We start from the raw sequence: 17627 nt of genomic DNA on the forward strand, positions 1-17627 counted from the left end.
TTTTTGTATATACTAACAAGATACATACTTATTGTGACCCCTAAGGAGGTAGTGCATGGACCTCTCCTTGTGATCTGTGGGTTATATGTTTCTGTCCACTACTTTGGTTAGGATAACTGAAGAAATAACAGAAATTAATAACAGATAAGATGTAAAAACTTCAGCTTGATTGAATAATTTGTAGTCACGAAAGTTAAAATGCTTCCCATTTTTAGAATGAATGTTCTTTTCAAGTCAGCAGAGTTTTTACTGTCTTTTCATCTGCACATGCAGACATATCAAGAGAAGAATATAGTTTTATGTATCAAATTATTTTCTACAAGAGAGGATGAGCCATATAATTTGCAAATACAGTAACAGCAAATGGCCCACTGTATCATACCCATTAATTGCCAGAAGCAAACTTAATACTGTACCCTGTGGGAGAATAGCATTTGCATTTCACTTAAAACAAAAGATGAAATCTGTGTACTGTGTACATCTTTGTACTGAAAAATGAGTAGCAGCTCTGCTTTGAATTTTACTTGAAATTCCGCCTTGAGCATGCCACCATGCATTCCACAGAACGTTGGTGGGCAACAAAGAGGCAGTCTGCTTTCAAACTTACAATACAAAAATGGTGAGAATCAAATTCAAATTCTCTTCCTTCCATATAGGTATAGAAGGGTTCACCTGGAGCCACTGAATCATTAAGGACTTATCTGAGTGCAAGTGAAGATGGTATCTAGCCTAGGATTTTTTCTTTTTTTAAATATAAAATGTAGATTCTTCCTTGCAGCTGTTGGGTAATATGGTGGTGGGTTTTTTAATATGAACTTTTGATGAGTTAATTCATAACTTGCAGTAGTGGCTGAAGAACTAGAAAAATCCTCACAAGAGAGTAATGGAAGAAGAGATACTGTGATCTTCTCTTGCCCAAGTCTTTGAGTGGTAGTTTATGCTTCTTCTAGCAATGTTCAATATATCAGATACCAAATTAATTCTGTAACAGAAAATGACCGTAGTACCCACCACAAGTTAAAATTTCTGAAAGAGTCAGGAAGGAATTTCTTTCCTCCTTAGAAGGGTTCTCAAGGTCCATTCAGTTTTTAAGTTTTCTCATTGTTGCTGGGTGTGATAACAGTTGTAGCTTTTCCTGCTGTCACTTGTTCTGCATTTAGGTGCAAGTTTTAGGGAGTAGAGACATGGCTGCAGCCACTTTGAGATTGTCCAGCATTAAGAGCCAAAGAACAGTCTTCTGCAGGAGGATACTTCCTCTCCATCTCCCTCCTTGCTCCTCCAGTTTTGCTGTTGATTAACCTTTTTAAGTTTTTCATAATAATTTTTTAGTCCTTGTAGTAGCTTTGCAATATAGGAAGAGCTTCAGAGGTACTGGTATCCTAAAAGATTGTAGCAGTATCAGTCTGCACTTACATGAGGCTGGAAAGAAGAGTTTAACCATCTGAGGAGTAAATTTTCTATTCACAGGTTTAAGGTGCAAAGAAATGCAAACACACTTTACTACACCATTGCAATGAAGCAAAGACCTACAACTCTGCATAGTGGCAATTGTCTGTATAATCGAAGTACATCCTACATTTCTCCTTTAAATTGTAGACAGGTTATTTTCACTGTTAATCACTATGAACATAGTGCCTGGACTTCAAAGAGTTTCTTATCCTGTTGATGTGCTCACTGGAAATGCCAAATTAACCACATCAGTTGAAACAGAAAAACTGTGAGTTTTCAGAGCTGATTTTTTTTCTTTCTTGCTTATTTGCATATCCTAAATAAACATTTTAATTTGCTGGCTCCAAAATTCCTTTCACATGTCTAAAAGGTCTCCTTGCTAGAGAAGTTTCCCTATGAATTTAGTCAGTATAGACAGAGCTTCTTCTGTAGCCTTGGAGAACCTTTAGGATGTAACATATAAGTCAACTCACCTGGATCAGTTTTAACTCCTAAAGTAGCATTAACCTACCATCATCCATGGTGCAGTTGGTTCATGCTGACATGAACCAACTGCCAAGGGAGATGCCTTTTTTGCTCCTTTTGGTCAGGTTCTCTGTACATTTTGTGACATTGAGACAGGGTAGGTTTTTTCAATTTGAAACATGCACCCGAATGGATGCCATGAACAACATATTAAATTAGGTCTTCTTGAAAGTGGTTACCTGTAACTCCTCAGCAGCACTTTCCAGCTTTGGCAGGAAAGAGGAAGATCTTGCTTCTGGTTCTACCAGTAAATTTTTAATATTAGAGAAGGAACTCTAATTAGAACCGCAGGTATAGTATTTGGGCAATATTGTGAGAGTGCAATTTGAGACTGTGTCTGAGCCCTGGAGGGTAAGCTGTAATTGTAGATGTAATCCATTTATATTTTGGGAACTGGAGAGCCCTGAATCTATAAAAGCACTGAGACAGCAGGGCTTCCCCGTCACAGAAAAATAAATTGTGGTTCTACACTTGGCCATGCCCCTTCAGTTTTTCCTCACCCCAGGCTTCCAGGAGAAGCTCCAAGGACAATGTCTCCTGCTGCCTGTGACAGGACAGTTTGCTAGTGAAGGCTTTCAGTATTTCCATCCATGAGAAGAAATGGGATACAGCCCTTGTTAGCAGTGTATGTAACAAGAATTCCCAGAGGTGTAAATGTTTGCATTACCAGCAGGTTCAACTATGCAAAACATTCATTGTAAATCTAAATATTGGCCACCAATATTTCACAGAAGACAAGGCTTCAGGATGTCCTAATTGGACCCTCCTGTATCTGGAGGGATCCTAAGAGAAAAACAGAGAGAGATGTTTTACAAGAACATGTAGTGATAGGACAAGGGAGAATGGCTTCAAACTGAAAAATGGCAGGTTTAGATTAGATATTAACAAGAAATTCTTTACTCTAAAGGTGGTGACACCCAGGAACAGGTTGCCCAGGAACATTGTGCCATCCCTGGCAGTGTTCAAGGCCAGGTTGGATGGGGCTGTGAGAAACCTGGTCAAGTAAAGGTGTCCCTCCCCATATCAGGGGGTTGGAACTAGCTGGTCTTTCAGGTCCCTTCCAGCCTAAAGCATTCTATAATTCTATGAGGAGCTATATGAAGGGAATGAGAAAACAGTAGTCCCCTATACAAGCTTAACAGCTCAATCCAGTACTTCATCACAGGACATGAAGATGTCTTAAAATAAACTGTATGGCTGTGGTGCTGAATTTTCTTAGTTGTGAAATACCACTTCTGTATTCATGTTTTCCTTATTAATATTTTTAAAATATTTTTTGAGGTTTGCTCTTTGCTTCCAGTTTAGCAGCTCCCAGATGTCACCATAAATATGCACTCATCTTTAAAATTCACTTAAAAAAATCAAACCATGCCACATATTGCTTTGAAGTATGTATTCTGATATATGAGAAGGTATTTTCTCCATTGGAAAAAATAAAATCCACAAGGACTTGTCCTGATGTGGAACATTTGACAGCTTGCGTAGGTAGTGAGCAGGTGAAGATAGTACAAGATGATTTGGAAACTGATACCAAAAGTAATACATATTCTAAGTTACTTCAATTTTTGTAAAACCAAGTTGAATCTTTTTTTTTTTTGGTCCAACTGACCTTCAGACAGTGTTTACTTTTTCATTGGGAAAAATGAATATCATATGAATGTATATGCTTTTCATAAAAAATCAAGTAAAAAGCTGGCATGGGCTTAGGTATCCAGGTAGTGCAACTGAATAGAATATGTTTTAAATTGTGTGTAAAAAGCCCCACTGACAGTTACTTCTTGGTTGCCTAAATCATGGGAGGTAAGACTTAGAGAAGCACCTATTACTCTTTGGGAAAATTATTAATATTTTTCCATTAGAAGCAATGTATTTTGACACTTGTCAGTAGGCTGCCATGATTTTGTGATGGTGAAAGTCAAGACTTTGCACTGGTTTTGTTCCAGTGACTGACACATTGACAATTCCCTTGAAACATTTAATGTGGTAAATAGTACATAGAATTTTCAAGGAAATATTTAACAAAAATTGCATCCAAACTGATGAAAGTTTTCTTCAGAGTTCCCCAATACATGGTGCAATTAGAGAAAAAACATTCTTTCTGTAGAAGCTACTTGCAGTTTGGGTTTTTGATGACTGCTGCCACAGGCTTGTTCAAAGTTTATATAGCTGTTGCTCACTTAATGCACTATCTGTATCTGCTTTTAGGATCGGTGGAGCTGTGCCAACAGTCTTCTCCTATTTTTCCGAAGTGCTTGCTCGGGAGAAACGAGGTGAACACCTGAGCTGGCTCTGTATGTTTTGGATGATTGGTGGCATCTACGCTTCGGCAATGGCTTGGGCAATAATTCCTCATTATGGTAAGAAACACCTTAGAAGAAGGAAAAAGCTGCTTGTTATTTGGAGGTATACTCTACTAGTATAAAAGTAAAGATCTTGGAGTATAGCTTAAAGAGGGGTCTTCATGTCTATTCTTTAACTACTGACTTAACTGGATATAGTGGGAATAGGTTGTACCTCACATAAGAAATAGTTTATTAAAAGATGCAAAAAATCACCAATATCCATATGTAGTCAGATACTTTAAATTACAGAAAACCTGGACACATGAAAATGCAACTGGTGTTATTGTTAAATTTGGAGAAAATAGATGATGTGGAGATTTGCATCAGAGAAATTTTAAATTGCTGGAATGTCAAATTAGTAGTCCTTTTGACGCAGATAAATTATGAATTATACATTCTTGAGAAGAACAGCAAAAACTTTCTTAATGTTTGTAGTGCTGTAATCTGAAATCAGCCTGAAAATAAAGCTGTGCTGAATGCTTCTTAGTAGATCTTTTCAGTGGTGTAAAAACAGACAAATGGAACAAATTACATTTAAATGTTGCAGGGATGTATGAAGGCAATGGCTGAAGTTATACACACATGAAATATAAGCTACATTGTGAAAGAGCTCTTTAATTGCCCTGACATAATGTGGAGGTAAAGACATAATGTGACATAAACATAATGTGGAGGTAAAGGTTCAATTCTTTGTCTCCCAGGCTTGCCTTTTAGAAGAGTTAAGTGCTCACGGGTCTCCAGGGTTGCTGAGACTGCTCAGGGGTTCTTAAAAATCAGCCTCTCAAGCACTTCTCCCTGGCAGGCCTCAAGTGAAGTGAAGCAGCACTGTGAATTAGCTGGCATCCAAAGCAGCTTGCTTTAGCCAAGCAATAAGGTTTATTGCAGATATATTGTGGAAGAGGAGGCATCTTCATGGGGTTTGCCCAAAGTGATGGGAACATTTAGCAAGTGGTAATGTCCAAAAATAAATTATAATAATGCAGACTAATCAAATACCTAGACTGTTGCATTAAAATTAATTTCAGAGTTCAGTACACTCAACCTGAATCTGTATCTTCAACCTTGCCTTTTGACTTTGAATTGCTGGAAACATAGAGAGGAATTTGTGCTGACACGGTACAATGTGGATTTATTTTTCCCAATTAGTAAATTACTTTTTTTGCTTTCCTATGGAGTTTAATTTTCTTTATCTTTCAGTGGAAAATGCAAACATTATGACAGATTGATTTACATAGTTTGTCTAATTTGATTGTAGAGTTTAGAAATAATTCTATATCTTTTACTGAGGTGCTATTAAAACATCACATGGCAGTATATTTTAATGGATAATAGTACACTTATACCAAAGCAGTGGTACTACAGGGAGAGATTTTCTTCTTTCTTTAGCAGTGGAAGAATATCAGCAACAAAAAAGAGTACTGATTTTTTTTGTTGTTGTTTTTGTTGTTGTTTCCACATGCAAAAATATTTGTTAAATAGCATAAGACAAAAGAAAGTAAAAACAATTTCGAAACATAATATTCTCCAGTGCTAGACATACAAATCACTATTTGCAGTTTATTACGGTAAGTTGTAATGATCAAAAAAGGCCAAAACAAGTGAGATATAAACAACAGAATCCTTTTTCACAGTAAAAAATAAGTTCATACATAATTTTGGCAAAATTAAACACAACATATTTATGGGTTTTGATGAGGTCTTAAAATTGTCTTTAAATTGGAATTTTTGTTATGTTTGAAATTTAAAACCTGGTCTTAGTTCCTACTACAAATGTGAAATCACTCCAGTTCAGGCAAACTACTTTGTTGTCATGATGCTGGGTCAAGCTCTCAGACATTGCCAAGAGCTCCCAGACCAAGCCTTGCTCCAGCACTTGGGGAGAGTGGTCACACTTTTGCTGCCCCCTCCTGGAAACATTCCAGGTCAGACAAATGCCCATGCAGTTGTCTACACCATTTTCAGGTGTCTATCAGGTGTGATTACAAGGAGGCTCTTATGGTATTTTTTCTTGTACAATTTCTACATGGTTTCCATGGGTTTATTTTGTCAGAATTAAGCAATAATAAAGATTTTTCTCCAAATGACTTCCTGTCCTTTTTGTCCTCATCATTCACATCTTCACTGACCAGGAAGCAAAATAAAATTATAAAGAGCCCACCCACTTCTAAGTCCCATTTTTAATTGTGCATAGGCATTTCTGAGTTCTCTGCTTCTAAACTGAGGAGTAGACAGTGTTGTTTTTCTCAGCTGGACTGAGAGGTTACTCAATAGCAGTGAATGAAGCTCCATCCATACAAAAGCAATAAACTGTAATTGAGCATAGTGGAATTATTCTTATATTAATAGAAAGATATCAGGCCAACACAGTAGAAATATTTGAATATTCTTTTCTTCTCCCTTTTACCTTTCATTTGTACTCTTTCTTATATAAGCCGCTCTAAAATGTCCTAGAATCATAAGTATACCTTACCTAGTCCAAGGCAGACAGTGAAGCTAGGTATGTAAGTTTGCCAATTGAACATTTAGCGATATCTTTCTGGGAGAAAACAAAGATTATTCACTGTCTGCTGCTATTCTAGCAGTTTAGGACTGTCTGAAACAGGAGCAATGCTCTGAAACATAAAGTGTTGATAACTATCGTCTTGCCATTAGCATGTTGTTATGTGAGGGATTAGTGTGATGCAGTGCTGCAGTGACCACATATGGAAAGGGTAATATCATCTGGAAGACAAGCATCTCTATAGCAGGGCCTTTTGGTTTATATATCTGTTGATTTAGATATATCTGTTGGCCATTGTTTAAAAACTGAAAATTTATGTAGACTTGTTCAGGGTCTCCTAAACTGGAGCTCAGGCTGTGAAGAAGAAACATCTGCAGAGAAATGCTTCTAATTGCAACTAATTAACAAAGTCCCAGATTGGACTTCTAACAGAAATTCCTTTTGTATGCTGCTTATATCAGGATGGATAGGAGGAATAACAATAATTTTGTAAGTACTTTTGCAAGTGCAACTTTAATTTTAACATCTTGTTTCGAGGTAGAGTAGTTCAAAGGCTGTGAAATACATTAACTGTATATAAGAGTAGTCTTTAAAAATGTTCATTTTTCAAATAATGAAGAATCATAAAACTGAGAAATTTCAGTTTAAAATCCAGACATTGATATCTTACAATTTTTTACACCAAGTTTATGTTTTAGTTTGAGAATAGGAATTGAAAAGAATTATGGAAGTTGTTTTATCAGTTATTAAAAGAGAAAAATTTTCTCTGCCTTGATTATAAAAATCAGTCTCAATTTTTGTGGTAACATATATCAAAACTAAACATCAAGGGAAGCTGGATAAAGATTTCAGTGTCCTTTATCTATCAGCTTTGATATTCTGTCTGATTTTAAGTTTTGCCTATAAGAGTTATACAAGCCTTTTCTATGTGGACTGTAGACAAATCTTTCGAAATTTGAAACATTCCCTAGAGTATTTTGCTTAGTGACAAACAAATAGTGACCTCATTGGTTCTTAAATCTTATTCCTGAATAAGAAGGGCAGTCCTTGACCAAAAATAAATGAGATTTCAAGGTAGAGAGCAGGAAGGTGAAGGTATCCAGGCTGTTACAGCATAAACTGCAAGTGGAACCTGTAGCTTTTTCCAGACGCTCACACCCCATGTCTGGTGTTTACCAGAGAAGAGAGGAGATAGCCATATCAAATGACTGTAGTGAACAAGTTTCCACAGTATGACCAGAGACAGATACATTACTTCCATATACATGCAACAAATTCCGATTAAATTACTTCCTAAAATTCCAATGGATTATTCCCTAGAACACTTCAAATTTAATAACACAGAATCCAGGAAATAGGAAAAATATTTCTTTCCAACACACTCAATGCAAAAAGCAGATGTAAGTTTAAGCATTTTTTTCAGACCAGTGTAATCACATTGCATGACAGATCTTCACCTAAGGTATTCATTTTTCATCACTAGAGTCTTTTTTTCCACTGAATTGAGGACCACTTAAATGTGTTCATAAGAGAAGTATTTAGCACCATTCAGGAAACACAAACTTGGAGTAGAAAAAAAGTGGAATAAGAAATCTAAGGACATGGCATTCAATTTCAGAAGTGAAGATTTCTTGCCTAGATGTAATGTGTCTCTCTGGGTGTAAATGGGAATGTATTAATATGTTCTCTATTTCAGCGGAGTTTTCTATTACATCAGAAAACAACATGTGTCTTCCTCCATGAATAAAAGTCACAGTTACAAATAATAAACTAGTCACTAGTCACAAATGATATTTCTACTTCAGTCATTAGGATTTTACTAAAGAAAGCCATTTTTTCCTGAATGTATTTTTTGAGAGAATAAGTTCTTTACAGTAACATGGAACTTAAAAGTACAGACATAGAAGGTCCAAATAGTGCACTCACTCATGACTTGCAAAGCATTATATTTAATATGTTTACAATAACTTCTATTTTAAAAATGTTTAATTATGTCTCCTACTGGAATTTTTTGTATTAATTTCCTGGTCTGTAAAATATATTCACTTATATTCTCTCTGAAGGTTTTTGCCTATTACTTTTCTCCTGTCAGTACCATTAAATGAGTTTAAGGGGCAGAAACTGGGACTTAATTTACATCGGAAAGAAGTTAAGTTTCAAATACAGTTATTATATAGTACTAACATGAATTGCAAAACAGATTTACAGGATCTTCATTCACTGGATGTTGTCAAGGGTACATGAAAACACAGCCTGTCCTTAATAGTTTAGAACTACACTAAATTCAATAGACCTACAAATGGAGACCTGTTGACTGTTCTTAATTCTGCTTTCCATAATTAGATAAGTCTTCTTGTAGGCACAGGAGTTCATAATGGTATCTATTTCTATCTGAATGCAAATGCAATGAGTATGCACCAATCTGTTTTTCTTTTGACTAAGAACTGGTTTGCAAAGCGGCCTGAAAAATATTTCTGAGTTTGTAGCAGAAGATTGTTGAGGTAAAGCAGTACAATTCACCTGAAGAAATTAACTCTAGTGGCAATGAAAATGATCCTTTTATCACCTTTCTGCATGGTGGCTTGAGAACAGTTTTTCTCATAGTTTACATGTCATGTTTACTCTGTTTTTGTGTCATCCAACTGAAGATAAAAAAGATAAACCTATTTTCAAAACTTCAGTAAAATCTCCTTTTGCTTGAAACCATCATGAACTGTATTGTAGTAAAATAGGCAAGGAGGTAAGCAGAGCTGCATGCAGCAACTACACAGATGAGGAGATAGCTGGCTCACTGTGCAACTCACAGCATGTACAGCACCAGGCAGAGTTAATGGAGGAATTAACCTCTCAGCCTGCTGCAGATTTAACTGAGAACATGATGGACTAAAATTGTGGAGTGGCAGTGAAATAAGAAAACCTTTTAACTCCCTTATTGTATCTGGTTTTTTGTGTTGGGCTAAAGGGTTTCTCAGTGCCACATGGAAACAGTAGTATTGGGTTAAAAATTCTTATGCCAATGCCGTGTACAATCAGTGGGTTATAGGCTTAGGGCACAGCGAGTACTAGTCCTTGATGAGCAATAGAAGCAGAAGGATCTTAGGAGGCATCCATCTTCCTGCTCTTCTGGTGAGCAGACCTGGATCCTTTTGGATGCTAGGAACTGTAAGTGTGGCTTTACAGAGACTGAGCTGGTGTTTCTGTCAAAGGGAGGTAGCACAGAAAATGAAAAAGATTTTATAGTGGTGTGTTAGTTAAGCATCTGAATTAAACTGCCATGGAAGTAGTGAAACCATAGACACTGAAATTCCTATTGCAGGGGCCACTGCTGATTCTGATTTGAAGCAAGTTGATGCACCGGATTCCCCCTCAAAATTTCCTCAACCCTGTTCTATTAAACAGATGCTGTTCCTCCTCAGTGTGTTGGGCCAGTGTGTTTGGCCAGAAAACAGCAACTGAAGGAAAAAAAAAAGAATTAAAAAAATTAGAAAAGGAAACAGCATTGAATATTCCCAGCACAAGTAGGAAAACACCAGCTTATCAAACTATTCTGGCTGGTAGCTCCAAAAGGAAGACAGAAGGCTTCTTGGCCAAATAACCCTGCACTGGTAGAAACAGAAATTTATAAGTTGATCCTTTAATTTTTAAAATTCTGGACTCTCAATTAAAAAAACCTTAATACATAATAATAATAATAATAATAATAATTACAATAATACATAATAATTACAACCCCTTAATATTGTTTCTCTTATTTTCCTCGATCATTTGTCTAAAAATCTTCCTTTACATGGTAGTTCAGAATAAACTCAAGCAAAAGCAACAGCTTTTTGGCCTCATTTTCTATTATACAGTAGTTTCTATTCTTTGCAGAAGATATCTGAATTTCAGCAGTTGTCCAGTACAAAGAGAGACACCAAAGAGGATGGCCTGGGGAAGAGCACCATGGTTTATTTCTCACTTGTAAAAAGTGCATGAATGAACCAAGAAATCTGCGCATCTTGAAATCCATATAGTGTCCTTTTTTCTCAGATTTGGAGGAAACATGAACCAAAATTTAAAACCAAGGACAAATCTTCAAATTTGCCTCATACCATTTCCTTTTTAATATATCTTCTGTCTTCAGAATCAACCTTAACAAATGAAAAACACCATTTGAGGTTTAAAGAAGTTAGAGCTTTGTTAAGGCTGAATCTGCATTTGCTGTGAGACTGTGTCATGCAGTTTAAATGGAATAGATCAGACACAAAGGCATCTACTACATAATGCAACATCTGTTGATCTGTTTTACATTCCTCTAAGAGACAAAGTGATCCCCAATGTGCTATGCTTCCCCCCTGCAAATACTAATGCACTTGCATCAATCTGGTATTCTGCAGATGAAGCTATAGCTGTACTTTTTTTAATCTGAGTTAATTAAAGTGTGTACAAGGCAGTTTTAACATTAACTTGAGTTATCAACTTCTACTTGTGTATTGTTCTTCATTTGAAATAATCCTATTAAATTAGATTGCACTGAATGTGTACTTTAAAAAATCTTCATCTTTAGGAACAACAATAATGACAGAATACAGCAGAATTTAGAAGAGCTGCTTATGCAAATCTAGCTAGGAAAGCAAAACAAACCACTTTATCAGCTTTTTATTTTCTGTGCTCTAATGCAGAGTTTGATATGGTCATTTCAATGTTTATATTTGCAAGCCCTAGAAGCTTAAGTAGCTTTTAGCACATCTACTTAATGAGCACTAAAGATGTTCATTAGTGAGCTTCAAATATAACCTTTTCCTTGGCACTTTAGGTTGAGGGCAAAAGAGAAAATTTGTTTGTGGAGAGATTCAGTAAAAATCTAGCAAATTGTTTTTTGAGCAAAGAAGATATGAGGCTCAGTTTCTTACAGGTTTCTGTCAATGACCTTTTTATCCTGGTAAACTCCCCTCTGCCCTCTCTTCTCCTATATTTTTTACAAGGGACTATAGCAGTGCTTTTAGTTTGTCCTTGCTTTTTCTACATCCCTTTCTGAAAGTCTCTACATTTACCCTTTCTTTTCCCCCAACTCTACTATGAGACACATTCAGATGTCCACACTCTCACCATGTTCCTTACTGCAATACAGCCCTGCTCTGGGCTAGCTACTGTCAGGGAGAAGGCAACCTGGGTCAGACCAGTGCCAAAGGCAATTGATGGTGTGGCTGTGCTGCAGTCCCCATCCCCAGGTAGGCTGTAGCATTCCTGAGAGACCACTGATCTCATGCCATTTTCTTCATCTTCCGGTGGATTCTCTCTTCTCTGCCTGGGCAGCATATTTCACAACACTTAGGAGAATATGACTTTGGAAAACACAGACTTTTTCTTCCTGTGATATTTGATTGAAGTATCTTAATGGCTTTAAGGAATTCTGGTGGAGGAATTGACAGACAGGTGAACAGACTGTTGCCATAAACATCATCGTTCAATGCCATAAACATAATTTTCCACAGAAACCATAATAATAGTCAATCATTCTTATGACAATAAAAAAATGTCAACTTCTCAGCCTCACTCTTAATGAAAATTCAGTTTCACACAATGAATTGGCCTTGAATATAATTTAAGGAAAATTACATCTAAGTTAATAAAGCTGCCTTAGAAACCTGTCCAGACTGGCCAGCAGAAGTACCTGTGGTGTCAGACATTAACCTTGCTTTTCACTTTTAGAAACAAATAAGATGCTAATCTGATAAGATTTCTTTGCAAAAAAATTTTATGTTAAATCACAAAAAAAACCACTTTTAGTGTTGTGATTGGTATACAATAGATGAAAAATTCATGTGATTGTTCATACACAAAAATGTATTAATTTCCTCTCGAGCATAATATGACAGTGTACATTTGTGACCCATACTCCCATATTATTTCTACGGCTTGTAAATCTGTCTGCTTTGAAGGAGATGGTGATTGTCCTTTTAGTAACAGTTTCATTTCACTTTAATAATATAGTCTGTCTATGGATTGCATATACAACTGGAATATAATTTTTGAATTTGCAGTACAGGTGCCTTTAAAATAAAATTAACAAAATCAATTGTAGAATGACATTGGATTTTTTTATAGGAAGTTTTTTAATGCTTTTCCTCAAAAGAAAATATTTTATGTTAAAATCATGCCTACTTTAGTGAAAGTAATTCCATTGAGATCTATTCAAATATCCATGCTTACCAGAGTATCTGAATACAGCATCTGACCATATTCTTTCTGCTCATGCTTGTAGGAGAGGAACATATACAAAAATATGAAAAAACCTGATCTACCTCCCTCACAGTGTTTGTGTGCTTAATATTTCCAAGACAGTTCTGTTCTTACACCTTACAAAGACACCAGCAGAAAACAGTATAAAATGAGCAATGATAAGCATAGAGATTTCATGAGGGCTCTGGGCTGAGGTTTCCATTCCCAGTTTCCTCGGCTTTGGTGCTGGTCATGGTGAAGAAATGCTGCTTTCTACTACTCTCTATTCCTCCCTTGCTGTTTCAGTTAGTATTGTTCCCTGTTTAGTATTGGGGCAGTTTGTTTTTAGGCATTGAATGTTTTTCCCCCCCTCTTAGTTGTTTCATGAAAGTGGCATTGGCATATAATAAAAAAGTAAGGAATTGCAGATAGAGAGGTCAAGGTAAGGCTTTTATATTGTTTTATTTTCCCACAGAAACATTATTTAGTTCAATCTAATATATAAACTTTTGATTCCTTTATGATTCTAGACTCTCTAGGAAGCTGTATAAAAGAATAAATGTGTTGCAAAAATCTGTTTTTTTAAATATATTGTATTTTCTTTTTTTCCTTTAATAGTTGCCTTCCAAACACTGTGACTGTTTGTTCATGGGCAAAACCACCTCCCCACTGCCACTATGATAGATTATTACTGAGGATCATTAGTACTTGATTTGAGAGTGCAAATAAAATTTTTTGGAAGTGATTGACCAAGGCTTTTGTTCAAGACTTCTGACCCATGGTTCACAGTATATACAGAAAGGCTCCACAATATGTACAGTAAGGTTAGAAATGTGATCGGGTTTGCTAAATTGGCTGCTGTTAGATTAGAAGATAGTTCCTAGAGTGCACATCTGCTCTAATCATTTGATCACAAAAACTATCTGCTTAGTCTATCTGTCTCTAGTAGCTGTACAATGTTGCTCCTTTTTGCTTAAAAAAAAAAAAGAGAAAACAAGAGGCAAATGAAATAGAAAAAAAAAAGAAACAAATCACAGCACTGAAATGCTCATTGAAAATAAGATTTTTCTTGTGACATCTTTCAAACAAATAAACATAATGGAGTTAAATTTTGAAAGAGTTTTTTGAATTGCAGAGATGTTCTGTTGTTATGCTGCAGTAGCACACAAAAGGTAAAATGCGTATCCCTGGTAAAATGTCCTCTTGATATTCGTCAAATATTGTTCCAGCATTTCAATTAATGTTTTGTTTCTAAGTCCAGCTAGATAAGGAGGCTCCATTTTCGTTCTAAAAAATGCAGTGTTTCATTGTGCCTTTTATGGATTGTCCTTTTTGATTAATTGCTTCTCTTTTCTCCTTTTCTGCGAGGCCATCATTTAAATATCCTTAGCCCAGGTGCACATAAATCACCAGGAGTCCTGGACTAGGACAAGAACACTTACATTTTCAATTAGTTTCCACATCTAACTGCTGCTTTTAGTAGTCTCTGCAACAAATCATCACATCAAACATAGCACCGTTTGTGATCTCAGAGCTATGGCTAGGCTGTGGAAGGCACACACAATTGTATCTGTGTTTCATATATGGGTACTATATGTATACAACTATATGAAGAGATTTTGTAGCACATAAATGTTGCCTCACTGAGTTTGTTCATAATGGCTGCTGCACAGGGCATTTGACAATTTTACATTGTCTTCTTATAGAAGTGAATTCTGTCTGGTCTCAATGATTTACTCTTACTGCACTCTTCAGCACTGTCCAAACAGATGGCTCAAAATTCATACAAAAATCATTTTTCATTTCTTAAACAAAACAGTGGAAAACACTAAGTACATGTAGGAGAATAGAGGTAAAAAACTTAACAACAAATTAAAAGTAACATACAAATTAAGTTCATACAAAGGTTGAAACACATTTTAGTGATATTTGGTTGCACAGTCTTGGTGCCAACATTGGCCATGATATTTTGAAGCCCTGACAGCAGCATCTCTTAACGTGAGGTCTCTGCCACTTCTGACATAAATTGCATCTGTTTGAACCATCATCTCTGGAAAGCTTGACATAACCTTTTCTTTTTAGACTGACAAGCCTGTAAGTTGTGATGATGTCAGTGTTGTGGCCGACAGATTTTACTCTTTGTTTTGCAGATTGTGAAGTACCATCATTGAACAGCTGCACAGAGCCAGACTCAAGCCAGGACTTTGCAGAAATGCATGAGTACATAAATCTCTGGGGCCACTGACTCAGTCAGCCAAACAGTCAGATCAATTATGTACCACAGTCCCAGTAATGAGATTTTCAGCTACATATTAACCCTTGATGGCCTATTCTTTTTAAAAAAAAAATTTAAAATTTTTATCTGAGTACTCAAAACATCATCTTTACTTAAGTCTCTGTTGTAAATTCAGTGTAGTTACTGAACAGATCTTGTTTGTGCTGGAAAAAATGCATTTCAGTTTTTACGCTCACTCTTTATCTAGTTGTCAAGGTAAGAAAACACAGCTACTGCTGTGGTTTTTGATACCAGCATTTTCATAAAATTCTTCTAACCCATATGGCCACAAAAAAAATTAAGATAAATAAATCTTCCTTCCAGAGGCCTTAGTTAGTCACATAGTACTCTACATAATCCGTTTGAAAAATGTCTAGTGGTCATTAAATTCAGGAAGGATATAAACCACTGACCTATTGCATCCCAGAGCTGTTTTTTTTTCCTGAGTCAATGGCATTACAAAGGCATCGGAAAGATGGAAAATGCATATATTAAAGAGCATCAGAGCAGTCACAACAAGTGTTGGCTTCTATAGGACTGAGATTGGTGCCACAAGATGTAGCTTTACATCAGATCTCTAACTAAAAGAAGAAAATTTTCCAAATCCAATTTATGTGCAGAAATGTGACAAAAGCAGACATCTAAAGGAAAATAAAACATTTGAGCTTTTGATTACACATCACAGCTCTTTTCATGTTTTGCATCTGAATCGTGGATGAAAGTTGACCTGTGTTTATCTACACTCATTTCTAGGAGTCTTGGGCAGTTTTCTCTGAATAAGGGCCGTGAGTACACATACAGCAAGTTCAGAACATTTTAGCCTGTAATACCCATATTTACTTAATTTCAATAACTACATGGTATTTCTCATTTTAAATTTCAGGAGTATGCAATTAACCTAAGTTTTAGGAGAGATTTTGCACTGATTTGTATTTTATAAACTATGGGGTAGAGAGGAAGAAAGTTATTTTGAGAAGGCACAAAGTAGAATATTTTAGAACCTCTGATTCGAACATCTAACCAGCAAATTACAGATATGCCCTAGCAAGCTTTCAAAATCTGTGCTCATTAACCAAGGACTGTAATAAGTGAGAATATACCCACTCCTCAAGGAATATAATGGTATTTGCATTCAGAATAAATACATGTTGAAGTTACTCATGCTCTATTCCTGGCAATAGGTATCTGAAGTCTGATAAAATGACAGGACAGAGGCAAAACTCTTAATGGTGATCAAAGTCAAGACATTGCAATGCTGTGTTGAAGTGCTTTTCTGGCAGGTTTCCAGTCCTAAAGGACAGTGTCATTGCAATTGTGTTCAGAATTCCTGAGGTGCAAAATTGCATCCTGTGTTATGGTGGAGACGTTACACCAGCATGATACCTTAGCAAAGTGCATTTCCATTATTTCTCCCTTGCCTGAGAATGGAAAATTCTCAGTGGCCAAAGTTAAATAAACAGAAGCATTACAGGCCTGTCTCCACTCCTCATCAGTGGCATCCTTTGCTCCTTTCCTGTAAGTGTAATTCTTTACTCTTAGCCCTTATTTCATGAAGAGTCATATCAATGGATGCAATGAATAGTTGAATTGGGGATCAGTCTAGGACAGGCTCACAAAGTTCTGTATGATAATTACACATCAATAAAGCACGTCTCCTGGGTCAAAAGGATATTGGATAACAGCTGTAAATCTCTTAAGAATAAGGTGTGGGTATATCATGAAACCACGTAGAAGGTTTTGTACAAATTTGTTGTCTGTCTTCTCCTGCTCCCCTGATGGGGTAGTGGCTTTGCAGTTCATGTGAATGTCTTTCTTTATGGATTTTAACTGTACAGTCTCCTCCAAAATGATCTGTATTTTGGCTTTGATCTTTTTCTTATTTTTACACCTCTTGTGTTACTGAGGTTCTACAGCACAGAGTTAAGACTTAACATTGTGAGTATTACTGTTCCTGTTTTATAGATATAGATGCAGTATATAAATACACAGAAAACCATAATAAAACACTACAGATTGCCAACAACTTGCCATATAATTGGATGATGTTATGGAGAGTGGGAGACAAACTAAAGTGAATAAACCTCTGTGCAAGATAACTAAGAGGGAGAGGAATCTTCATCTTCTGTCAGCTGTTTTGATGCCAGCTGATTCTTGCAGCTACCATTCAAGACAGGATGTTTCCTGCAAAGTGTACTAAGTCAAGGCTTTTGTTTGTTTGTTTCTAATGTGCTATTTATGTTTAGAGGTGATAATTTGTTTTAGTGGTGCTTTGTATTAGTAAAAACGAATTTGTCCAGGTCTGTGAAATGCATGTGAATCCTCTTGTTATCGTATC

General features: G+C 36.2%; 1 protein-coding gene across 1 annotated transcript in view; it reads left to right on the top strand.

The window, feature by feature from the left end:
- The window catches only part of SV2C (synaptic vesicle glycoprotein 2C), a 114944-nt gene that overhangs the window by 60705 nt on the left and 36612 nt on the right, over nt 1-17627 (top strand). The window contains exon 4 of the mRNA XM_085041923.1: nt 4180-4331. Within this exon, the coding sequence (XP_084898049.1) occupies nt 4180-4331 (152 nt within the window). The remainder of the gene's footprint in view (nt 1-4179; nt 4332-17627) is intronic.

This window comes from Lichenostomus cassidix, chromosome Z (genome assembly GCF_008360975.1).
Source record: "Lichenostomus cassidix isolate B80296 chromosome Z, HeHo_3.0, whole genome shotgun sequence".
Taxonomy (NCBI): domain Eukaryota; kingdom Metazoa; phylum Chordata; class Aves; order Passeriformes; family Meliphagidae; genus Lichenostomus; species Lichenostomus cassidix.